Genomic DNA, 12,491 nt, shown 5'->3' on the forward strand with positions numbered 1-12,491 from the left:
AATATGTTTTGATGAGTAAGACTGGATGTAAACAGAACTTAGGAAACTGCACATGGCACCTTTAATGTTAGGTTAACTTAAGGCAGTTAAAACCACTTGGTTTGGGTTAGGGAAAGTCCATGGTAACATGACAGAACATGACGCAAGTACCGCAGTCTCCTGTGTTGATGTCACACTTTTTTTTTTTTTTTAATTTCCAGTCATTCACCCTGACCTCCTCTTGAAGACTATGTGTACAGTGAAACTTCACACTAACTCTGCCCTTGCCACTACAGCTGACCTGCGTTGTTCTTTCAGCGAGGAAACTCATTGAATGATTTCAACTGATTATGCAACACTGTCTCTTATCCCATTTTTAAAACTAAAGCTCTAAGTTTAGAACAGAATTACTTTTGGACGCTACGAATAGAGTGTGACCTTCTTTTTTTTCTTCTTCTTCTTTCATTTTATTTATTTGTTTGTATGTAAATGTTCTTTGGCTTCTTTTCATGGCAAAAACAACAACGCTGCCTGTGGTGTCTGGAAGCACTAGGCGCCAACACACAGTGCTTAGAGGACAAAAACTGTTTGTGACAATACCCTTTGTTTATGTCTGGATTTATGGAGACAGTCTTCACTGAATATTATGGTTTATATATCTTGTTTGTTTTTTTTGTACCTATGATGAGGCACTTGCTCAGGGTGCAGTGAGATGATCATGCACTAACTGTTCTGTGGTTCTTCATATTTTAAGAGATTAATCAGATTAAAATGATGTTTAAGGAGCTGATTGGGCTCGCATCGGATTTATTTACAAATATCATAACAATAACTGGAATGATCAAAATAATGACACCAGTTTTAACTTTAGCTGTCTTTGGAAATTGGACCATGTTAGTTCCAAACTGTAGCTCTCAGTAGTAAATGTGTAGAAGTACGGTACTGTAGTAATGACTGGGTAAGCTCCATTCTAAGCTTTTAAGAGACGATGATTGTCAGTTACTTTCTTTCAATACTACAGACTGACACCGTCTGCTGAAGACATTATGAAAAGTAATTATCAATTATCCCCTGCCTTTTTCCTTTCTGAACATTTTAACTACCTCATACCTACCGGAGCTGCCTTTCTGGGATATGTGAATGTTTTAAAAAAAAAAAGGGATGTATATTTTGAAGTGTAACATATGACCCGACTGCATCCTGGGTGCACACTGCGCGTGGGAGACTTGAAGCTTTTACAGAACAAATACGTCTCAGATTTCCCAACAAAAAACACCACCACTGTGAGTTGATGCTCCAGAATTTAACTGAAGCTCTGAAGCTGAAATGGAAAAACACATCAGAACAGTTTGACATAGATGCTTAACATCTCCGATTTGCCTGTAGCCGCAGAGAACTATACTGGGGATTTAAGTTTATTGACAAACCCAAACATTTCTAAGTGCCCAAGGCTTAAAGATTGGGCAACAGAGTCACTGCATAACCAAGGCTGTATATAAACGCAATAGAAAGGTATTGCTCTTGGTATTGATCTTGAGAAAAAAGAAAAGTGTGAAGGACAGATTTGAATTTTGCCAAAGCTGTGAGGGACATATTTCAGCACATCTGTCATTTCCACTCCCCCATATGTTTGAAATCAGTTTTCTACTTTGAGTGAGGGCACTGCTGCTTCACCGTGAAATCTGTTGGTGTTTGCACAGAAAGGTCTATAGCGTTAGTGTTGAGAGAAGCAATTGCAAAAATTCATGGGAGAGCAGGAGTACAAACATACAGGGCTAAGGAGGGCAAAAAAAAAACACCCCCAAGTGAAGCTACTGTGGCTACAAGTGACATATGTAAGATAATGGTGAATGCTATACACAGTGTAACAATACCACAAGAGGTTATGGTCATAGGCTGTATTCAATTGCTGAAGGCTGCATTTTATATTTTATCATTTGAATTTCATTTTTATGAGATAGGATGTTTTTTTTCTTCTCAAAGGGTTACATAGTGCCCTAAAAATGTATCCATTTTTCTGTCTGATGACTTTTTTTTCTTTTCTTATTACACTGACGAGATAAAGACTTCACATGTAGTAGAGACTGCATCTGTGCTCCTCCTACTCTCGAGTGAATACACAACCTATGACTGGATCGCAAACCTTTTCACTGCAATAGTCTAATGCGTTCAGCACTGAGGAGGAAGATGTAGTTTATTAAAATGACTTGAGGTCACTGAAGCCTGAGGCTAGAGTTCGTACGCAGAACTCTGGCTGTGCCCTTGGTTGTAGTGGAAGAATACAGTCTGTCAACACTGGAAGCTTTTACCAAATCATGCTTGAAACTTTTTGTAGCTGTTTTTGGCATTGATATATCTCTTACATAAACCATGAACAATCTATGGTTGAGGATAAAACTGATTCATTTCATTCCTCTGCTTATTTGGATGTATCGTATGTATGCAGTTATTACACATTTTTTTTTAGAAAGTCTATCCACGAGTTTCCAAGAAGTAATTATAACAGCAACCAGTGGCCATATATTTCTGATGTTTTCACAATTAACCACTCTCACCATTTTCTTTCCTTTTTCATATCTATAAAAATACATACATTTATTGTAATTGCTTAACAATAGACTATTATTATTGCAGGATGTGGTCCCAAAAAATTACAAAAAGAAAACAGCTTTAAAAGGAGTTATTTGTCATTTTTTTTGCTATCGCTACATAGTCAGCGTTACTTACTTTGGCAAGAGCTTCAGCCATTGCTGTGTTTACAATACAAAAGGTAATAATATGCCCTCTGAGCAGCGCTACGTCTTCAGAGCAGCCTGAACGCTACAGTGACTCTGTATCGTAAAGTGACAAGACAGTCCGACCGGGCCGGGTCAAGCTGATTAACATGCTAACTTCAGTAAATGAAAGGAATTGATAGAAATAGAAGCAAAACAAAAGTGTTGCTTTCCACTACTGGAGACTGCTCTTGGCATGTAAAGGAATGAAGTTTAATATTAAACTCACGTTTCTTCTACACTGATAAGTAAACAGTCGTTAATGCTAACGTTGCCTATGTAGCAATAGCAAAACTTACAAAGACCTCCTTAATCGCATAAAAGAATAAATCAGGATAGGTTCCCAAAATGTCCTGATACCTAAGGTATAAAACTCAACCTAGTTGTCACAAAAATAACCAGACAAGTACACACACATACATATTATACATGTATACCTTATATTATATCGTAGATGCCCTTGCACATCCACTTTTGCTGATTTTGAGGAGAAACAGTACAGTGTTTTTAAGTGCTTAAACACATAAGCTCTGCATGAGCTGATTAATTCTGGCAGTGTCAGGGAGGTGCCCTGTAATAATGTACCACATTGTATTACTTACAGAAAGGTGCACACAAATTAATTTTTTTAAGCCACAGAGGTAATGATTTTGCCTGACCAGTCGCAATAGCCACAACATATTTATGTTCAAAAGACCTCCATTAGGCCACACTTAGTCGCAATAGGGATAAAAAAAAAAAAAAAAAAGGGCAGATCAAGGGCTTAATGTGGCACCATTATTCTTGTGCAGTAGTGTAAGTCAAGTGTGTGTAAGTAACTTTGCTAACCCCCGAGGGAGAGAGAGCATGGCAGCGTCAGAGAATGGGGCCTTGTCCCCTCAGTGCTTGTACTCTAACCAGGCATGAGACATTGGCCCTGACTGCTACCCACCCCTAGTCACGGTCACCACAAGTTAAGTGACCAATTCCAATGCATCGCTCGGGGCCACCTAACCATTCACAGCACTGGAAACCTGAACATATGTGACATGCTCTCGAACGAGTTCCAGGCATATGGTTTGCCATTTGAGCAGTAATCTTCGAAGGAAAGGTTGCATGAGCTTGGGGAAGTGAATCTGTGTTTGCTTTTTATGCATCTGTTTCTGCTCGTAGGAATGAAAGATGGAGAAATATGATGTGAAGAGAATGAGCAGCTCAAGCCTGTTATTTTGTATCAACAAACAAACATACGCCATGAAAATCAGAGCGATTGTCTGGTGCTCTGCAAATATTTGGTCCCATTGCTGCTCTAAGTGTTCACATTCATCCCCCTTTTCAGACACTTACCGAAAGGTCAGGGTTTCTGTATAAAAACCAGCCTCCCTCTATTTCCTGTGGACCGTCAAACTTTACATACAGCACATAAACACAAGAGATGAGGGTCCTGTATGGGCTTTTGAGTTCTCACCTCTTAGATTTTAAGTCTGGGCATAGGACTCTATTTATGGAGAGAGATTAGAGACATGCTGATTTTTGTGTGTGTGTGTGCATAATCAGTTTTATATTCACAGTAGTTGTGACCTTATTACAGTGGCGGTGATGTGATTTTAAACTCACATCACATTAGAGGTGGGAAATCTATCTCTAACCCGGCAAATGGAGGATTTCAGGGTCGACCCAAGTCCACATTTGAACATCTCGGGGGAACAACACCACCATTAGCTACAACAATGGCTCATCAGGAGTGTTTGGCTTCATTCTGTTACGTCAGGAAAATACGAGCCAAATTAATCTTACGACCAGTTAAGAATATGTCAACATATTTTTTAGCTGCTGAAACTTTATTGTGTGCAGTCCAGTTGATTTACGACAACCTGACACACAAGGTATTTTTCTATGATTTAAAGTGTAAAACGAGAAAGAAATAGAAAGGAAAGATATAATTTAACACCTCTCCAGGCAGTGTCTGTATCCCCAGACAGGGTCAGTGATTTGAATTGGCCATGCACATGAGTAATTTTACTCAGTCATCCAGATGAAAATTAAAAAAAAAAAAAATTTCTGGGAAGATGCCAAACAATGCCACTGCACAAATAAAAAGGTACAATCCTCAAGTGGCTCCACATAGCTGTAACACCAGCTGCAGCAGCTTCTGTACTCATCCCTATTTGATAATTTTCTTGGCACTAATTAAATCTCTGCAATCAGCGATATATCTATTTGTGTGTTCATATTCTATTTGTCTTTCCTCTACATGGGAAAGCTGAGAATAAAGATAGCTAGATGTGAGATACAGTCGGAAAGTGGTCCCAGACTTTTGGACTGAACTGTATTTGTTCTCCACAGGAATAAAATTCCTGTGGTATCGAAGTAAAAATTCTATATCACTAGAACTCTCATGGAAATAATGCCATCCCAATAGGGGTAAATCCGGGGACATTTCTGGGGATGGTGCCAGCTGGGGATAAAGCAGCAAATATGGAGACGGTTCCTGGAAAAGTGGGGCATCTGGTTTCTCAAGCTAAAACTGCTTGCCTTGGTTTTCAGGCCTCTGACTTATCTCTCGTGTTAAGAGCTGCATTGGCGTCTGAGATAAGCCTGAATTGGACAACTCTCACAAATGAAGACATCGACAGTACACTCACATTATTTATTCACCGCACCTTAACTAAAGATAATTTCTTCAATTGAGACCTCAGATACTCGCTCTTTTAATATATATTTTTCCCCCTGCTTAGTCACTTAACACGTGGAGCATAATCCTAATCATATTTCCATTTCCTTGTGCTTCCTGTAGGAGAGGAGGCACTGACTATGTACCTGGCCAAAAACAAGCTGGACAGGAAGCTTGCCAACGCTACTCAGAACGTGGAAGCCCTCCATCAGCTGGCCTCGTCATACTTCATTGACCGCGACGGCACAATGAGGAAGCTGCATGAGATCCAGATTTCCACCAATGCCATCAAGGTTGGTGCTGCATATTAAACATTAGCGTACTATATATTTTTTTTCTTTTTTCTTGTGCAATGAAAAATGAATGCCACTGTTAATAACTAAAACTACAAGAGAAGGGAAAGGTCATCCTCTTAGTTGAGGTAAGGGAAACTTTCACATTATATCTTGTAAACAGCAGCCTTACCTGAAGAATTTCTGCTGTTCTACCTCTGGTAATGAGAGGAAACAGTTATTAGAAAGTGGTTGCCTGTCAGGAAAACGTAAACATAGTGTACCCACACGAACAATGTGTTTTGACAATCAGATAAACACCTTATTTTCACTTTGTCCAGAGACAGATGGTCGATAACTACAAAGTAAATGAACGTGGTGAAAATAAACCAATTCAGACAAGGACAGACTGTTACACATGTACATCTACCTGCATATATGCGTCTCTGTGATTCTGAACACGTATTTCCTGTATCCATATTCATTATGTGTCAGGGTCATATGAGAACGGTTTTAAACACAACGGTTTCAAAACATAACATTTTGATTGTGGGAGGCTCTGGAAGTAAGTTAACCTGTGAACATTAAGAAACTGGAACAGGGCACATGGATTGATCTTAGCAAATGACAGTCTCCTCTTTCTGTCTGGGACGACAAGAGGAAAAATACGAGGCCTTCTTCCTGCAACTGCTTGCCAATTCTAGACATCCACATGCTCTTTCTAGGGACCAAGGACCCAGGGACACTGAGGAGAGTGGTCTAGGGAAAGCAATTGTAGAATATAAATAACATCAAGCAAAACCAAGTAAGCCAGAGTTTTTGGAAAATCCCTCCCTCGTGACTATGTTTCAGTAATTAGCCCGAGTTGCTTCACGTAGGAGGAGGGAGGCAGTATCAGCTTAAGGTTAGGTTCTGTATTAAAACTCCCTTTCATGCATTTCAAGTACTTTTTTTTTTTCTTTTTAAGTTTTTCCAAATTTCCGCTTACTTTTACTTTTTAAAATTTAATACCGACTAATAAAACACAAAATGTCTCAAATAATAATTATGATCATTAATAATTATAATAATGATAAAAATGCATTACGCAACAGGGCTTGATGTGTTATTTTCTCCAGATACATTTCTGTTTAGTCTATACTTACTAAATCATGCGAACTATCAAATGGCATGCCGACACACAGATCAAAGTATTGCTGTCAGCTGTTTATTACACCCAGTTTCGTGAATGTGATGTCAGAAATGTAATTAGTTTTTCTACATTTTTTTTTTTTTCTTCATGTGTATCTGCCAGAGGCTACATTTTATAAAACGCTTACTCAAACGAAACACTTAGACAGCTTTATTGCAAGAAAAACAAAGAACTGAAAAGAAGCTTGACCACAACAACTCAGGCCCCACATAGTGTCTAAAAGTGAATCAGTCCCGTACCAGGTTGGCAGCGATAAGCATTATGATTCCATGTGTATACCTGTATAACAAATAAATAATACTGCCGGGCCCAGGGGCCTTGGACAACATCCCCTGTTTGCCATGACCTTGCTCATATGCACCTAGTTTGCGAGGCAATACATGCACCACCACTAAAAAAAAAATTAAGTTGGAGTGAACCGTAGTGTGCAGCACTGCTTCTGGGATGTTTTATTGTGTGAGGACGTCAACTCGATTAACATGTTTGCAGTTCAGCAGCAGGGGCTGCTTGCCTCTATTATGCTCCCAGTATAGTTGTAGGGACCCGGATAACCCTGAACAACGGAGCATTGAGTGCAGACTGTGAAATGCATCAGTGTGTTTCTGGTATTATTCCACCTGAGTATTTTTTTCAATTATAAGTAAAAATTGCAAATCGAAACAGATACACAAAAATTATATATTTACCGCTGTGTCGTGGCAGAAACAACAACAACAACATACACACAATGGGAACGATGCCTCTATTTTCTCACAGTTTGAAAACCTCAGTCTACAAAAGGTGCAGGTAGAATTGTGCTACCTGCCACAGTCAAATTTTACCAACACTGAGTGGGTTAGTCTGTGTTAATTTCAAGCCCTGGTGATCATAATTATTTAGACTTCTCTGGTTTTCCATGGGTCTGCAATCACACAATTCTTGGCAGAAAGCAGATTGCAGATGTGAAAATAGGCTGCACCACGGAGAAATTGGAATGCCTCATGATCATATGGACTTTCATCCTGCAACAGTGCATCACCTCTTGCAACAAACACACTCTCTAAACTTCAATACTGAAGTCTAACTTTAGCCTGCAAGATTTTGAGCCCACGCTTTGTGAACCACTGTCTTATGAGATGATTTTCACACCAAGCTCCACAAAACCGTAATTGAAATTTTGTAAAAAGGTATAGATACAGTTAAGTATGGATTATAGATGTTTTCATTTTTTTCATGTGAGCTGAATAACATTTTAACATGTGGTTAAAAATCTGTCTAATGTAATTTGACAAACCTGATCTGGCGACTGGATGTTTCCTATTTTCAACACTAAAAAAACTTTAATGTGAATATGGCAAAATTGCCAGTAAAGTCGTGTCTGAGATAAAGTTTAATGGGATATATCAGAATATTTTATCTATAACTGCATGTAGGCTCCTTGAAGCATTTATTTTTCACTTCATATAATTCCTACAGCCATCTGAATGCAACAGAAATATCTATCCATGCTCAAATCAAACAAAGTACAGTTACAGAACTTTAATCTATCATGCCTAGCTCATTTAAATCATGCACAATCAGAGCCAGACTGCTGTAAAATAACCACAGAAAAGTCTCTGCACATCAAAAAGCTTTTTGTTGGTTATTGTAGGTGTTCTAGCTCAAGATCAGCAGGAGTGTAGGCGTCGTGGAGGCATATTGGACACACACACAGAACAGAAATCCATGAAAACTAATTCAAATCTATCTCACCACTGTACATCATCATCCATCCTCAGGACTGCCCATTCCTGCCTTTATCTTAGGTTCCTGGGGTGCAACAACTACAACTTTAATGCCCTCTTTGACAGAAGGTCTGCCAAAAGTAGTGATGATGAAAATGCATTTTTAATTGCAATAACCAGAGTGATGTTTGTTTATTTGAAACTAATTATTAATTAATATTATAAACACTATTATGACAGTTTATAGACTTTTTATTTGCCTCAATGGAGGGATGATGCATTTTAATTTCCATTGATGGATTTACTGGCTTCTTGTTGATCAGTGGTAAGAGCATTGAAATCTTCCATGCGGTAACTCCAGCACTGCCACAGCTGCTGCCAAGCACCTGTGCACTCGCACAAAAGCCTCCAATCCAACTCTCCCATACACCCACCAATGCTCCACCTCTCTGTCTTCATTCAAGGAGCACCTTCCTAGCTTTTTGTTGTCGTGAGTGACAAGTGGATTAAGGGGCTCTGGCAGATGAGACTCCAGGTAGCAGGAAGTCAACCATGACAAAATTAAGCAGACCTGACAGAGGCTGCTGAGTCAGTTTCTCTGGAAAGGAAGGCAGGAGGTGTTGCGAGGCGAGGAGTATCCATACAAGCGTACGCACACACACACACACACACACACACACAAACTTACTGCAAAGCTGAGTGAACTGCATATCTGCTGATCAAGACTGATGGACCTGTAGCATATGTCAAGAGGTGAGGCTTTGTCTGAGTTTGGAGAAGGGCTGCGAATGGATTGGTGATTGAGGGGGTGGGTGCATGCAAGATAGCTTGCCTTTCACCTATCACATATTGCATCCTCTGAGACTCAGCAACGGTTTTTCTGAAACTCCCAATAGATGTGTCTTGCCCTTCTAACAGGATAAAATTGAAGTTTAATAGGTTTGTTCCATCAAGTGAAAGAAATGGGGCGTAAAGTAGTGTAAAGTAGGAATGGCTGTAAACTTACATTGTTTTATGTTTGGTGTTACAGTGTGCCAGTAATACACTTTGGGCAGGGTAGCTTAAGAACACATAATGTTTATACCTATTATGGTGCTTCACAATACACTGAAGCCACATTTTGGGACATATTGTGTTTTCTGTGTGTAATGATGCACAGTTTTAAGCTTAATTACCAACTGGGCAAAACAATCCACCGCCCCAGGGGCCCTAAAAGCTCCAGGTTCTGTGTGTGTAATTGCTCTGTGGTAATTTGATTAACAAAGTCAGTGATAAGCTCCCTGAAATGATATTATTATATACTCTCAAGGTCTTGTCTTGTAGAGAAACCCAGTGTCAACATTTAGCTCAATAGTTCATTTGATGCATATTGATAAGGTCCATTTGCATTTCATCAAATTACCACAAACTAAACCACCTGAACTCTATGCAATAATTTTCATTGCATAAACTTTGAGACCTGTATCCATGTATTCTGTAAGTTAAGGTTTTGATGTGCACAAAAAACTTCTTGAAGTCTGGTGCTAGTTGTGTTGATGACTGCAAGTTACACAGTGGCATACACAATTAGTACTTTATGCAAATATCACCCCCTTAAAAATTAAAGGCGCTATATTGATGCACATATTAATCATTATGTTGTGAGACAGCACCATCATATGAATTTGAATAGCATAAAATGTAACAGAAATTAACGTTGAAAGAGCTAGTGCTACTCTGCAATGTGCATAATTGTCTGATATTTTATGACCAAAAATCATCTAAGGCAGAACTGCATCCTGCGTATCTCTCGACTATGGATAAAGGCGGCATAAATTGCAATTCTCCAGTCACGTCGGAAGCAGACAGACAGTGATCAGAATGTGCAGAGGAAGCAAAGACCAGCAGAAGGCGTGGATCTATAAACACAGAGAACAAGGGCTTTGCTCCTCCAATATTGATTCAGTATGGCTGCGAGACCTGCTTTGGAGTGCAAACTTACAATCAGGATGAAAACCACGTGTCAATACAGCAGCAATGCTTTAGACATTTTGTGTCTGCAAGTAAGAAGGTTAAAAGTCAGGTCCACTTTGTTTCACTGAAATATTCTGTGAGGCAGCTTGTAACTTTGGCCTCAGGGATTCAGCGTTTCACTCATTTATTCACGATTAGCTCATTCACCAGCTGCCAAACAGTTCACCCACTTCATTTATAGCATTTGGCATTTAACACACACACACACACACACGCACACACACACACACACACACACACACACACACATGAATACTTTCAATGAAATTTCTGAATGTCTTTGAATAATTCTGAAGAAATAAAAAGAAAAATAATTATATTATTTTATCAGTCAGTACAATACACTAAAAGTCAGCAATGTACCATATTTGTGGTTTCCTGCCAATACTCTGCGTTTCATTTCCCTGATCCCACGAGGATCAAAGAGAGAAGAGCCTTCTTTTGTTCAGCATTTCTATATGGTCAGAATTTAATAAGCAAATGTATGCAGATGGCTTCGTGCAAAACCACTGGTGCCATTAATAAAATTGCTGAATATTTAGATTTTTTTTTCTCCCTGACTTAATACATTCACATGTATCTATGTTTTCTTCCATCAAAGATACCTTCGATTTACAGCCAATCAGAGCAGAGGTTGTCTCACATTTGAAATTATTGTTATTTATATTATTAACTTTATTTTAACTTTGAAAAATGGATTATCAAACACCCCAAAAACTACCGATAACACTTTTCTAAACTATAGACAAATTACGATCCAACAAGATTTATTTTTTCAGTGATAGGGTTTTCTTAGGTCACAAACTAGTAGTACAATAGTGAAACTAATTTATTTGAAAACCTAAAAACATTGGATTAAAACAAAATACAGATTAAAATGGTTATATAATACATTTAATTAGGAAATACACCTGCAAACAAATGGCTTTTCATACCTTATTTGCATCTGTTGTACTATGTAAGATCCATCTTATCTTGTCTACAACAAGATTAAACAGAGGAGACTTCAATATCAGGCAAACAAATGCGGTCAGAAAACCTTGGTGATTAAACACTTGTTATCCCGGGGAGCATCCATTAGCAAATAAAGAAAAGTAGTTTTACAATGTTCCAATCTGAATTTTGAAGATAAAAGAGGCTGTAATTTGGAGATGGCTGCATATTGTGCAGATGTCAGGGACAAGCTGCTGAATGCCCCCTCCATTCAACAAAATGTCCCAAATGGTTTGCCGCCAACTTTCGTTTGGCTCTTTGCCTGATATCACACAACTGTTTCCTGTGCACAGCACTTATCCTAGGACCAAAACAAAGTAGTAACCAAAAGTGTTACCTTCCCTTGTAGAAATTTAACATTGGTTGCTTATACAAGATGGGAATAACTCACAAATAGAAAGGCAAATCTGAAACCAATAATAACAATAATAGTTTGTTGTTACCAAACAATTCATGTTACAGCTAAATCAACTGCACATATTCTTGAAACATTCTGATTTGAAGGAATTCTGTAATTTAACTTGACTCATATTGTCATATTTTATTTCATTAATTATTTATTAATTATATGTTGTTATTATTATTATTATTATATTCTCTATCTCTCAGGTTTGCATTGTGCTATGTACTTTAAAAACTAATGAACAATTGTTCACAAAAATTAAAAAAAAAAAAAAAAGATTGAAATGAAAATATGAATAAATATATATCTGCAGTATATAAAAACAATTTCAGCTGTGTATAATTTTTGCAAGCATTATTTGATTAAGTGTGTCATTATCAGACTACTAATGAGGCAGCAGAACAGTACGTGAACATCAGGGCAGCCAGCAGGACATATAGCAATCAGTCTTTGATGACATCAGACATCTGTGCAGGCGCTAATGCAAACTTCTCATTATAAACACAGTT

General features: G+C 38.3%; 2 protein-coding genes across 2 annotated transcripts in view; both read left to right on the plus strand.

The window, feature by feature from the left end:
* The window catches only part of LOC147818375 (uncharacterized), a 109,446-nt gene that overhangs the window by 96,681 nt on the left and 274 nt on the right, over positions 1 to 12,491 (plus strand). The window lies entirely within an intron of this gene.
* brinp1 (bone morphogenetic protein/retinoic acid inducible neural-specific 1) overlaps positions 1 to 12,491 on the plus strand; it is a 112,670-nt gene that overhangs the window by 54,221 nt on the left and 45,958 nt on the right. Inside the window, exon 4 of the mRNA XM_023419611.2 lies at positions 5,530 to 5,699. Within this exon, the coding sequence (XP_023275379.1) occupies positions 5,530 to 5,699 (170 nt within the window). The remainder of the gene's footprint in view (positions 1 to 5,529; positions 5,700 to 12,491) is intronic.

Source organism: Seriola lalandi, unplaced genomic scaffold (assembly GCF_002814215.2).
Source record: "Seriola lalandi dorsalis isolate HSWRI2012SDOR001 ecotype SW California unplaced genomic scaffold, Sedor1 jcf7180002054606, whole genome shotgun sequence".
In the NCBI taxonomy this organism is placed as follows: Eukaryota; Metazoa; Chordata; class Actinopteri; order Carangiformes; family Carangidae; genus Seriola; species Seriola lalandi.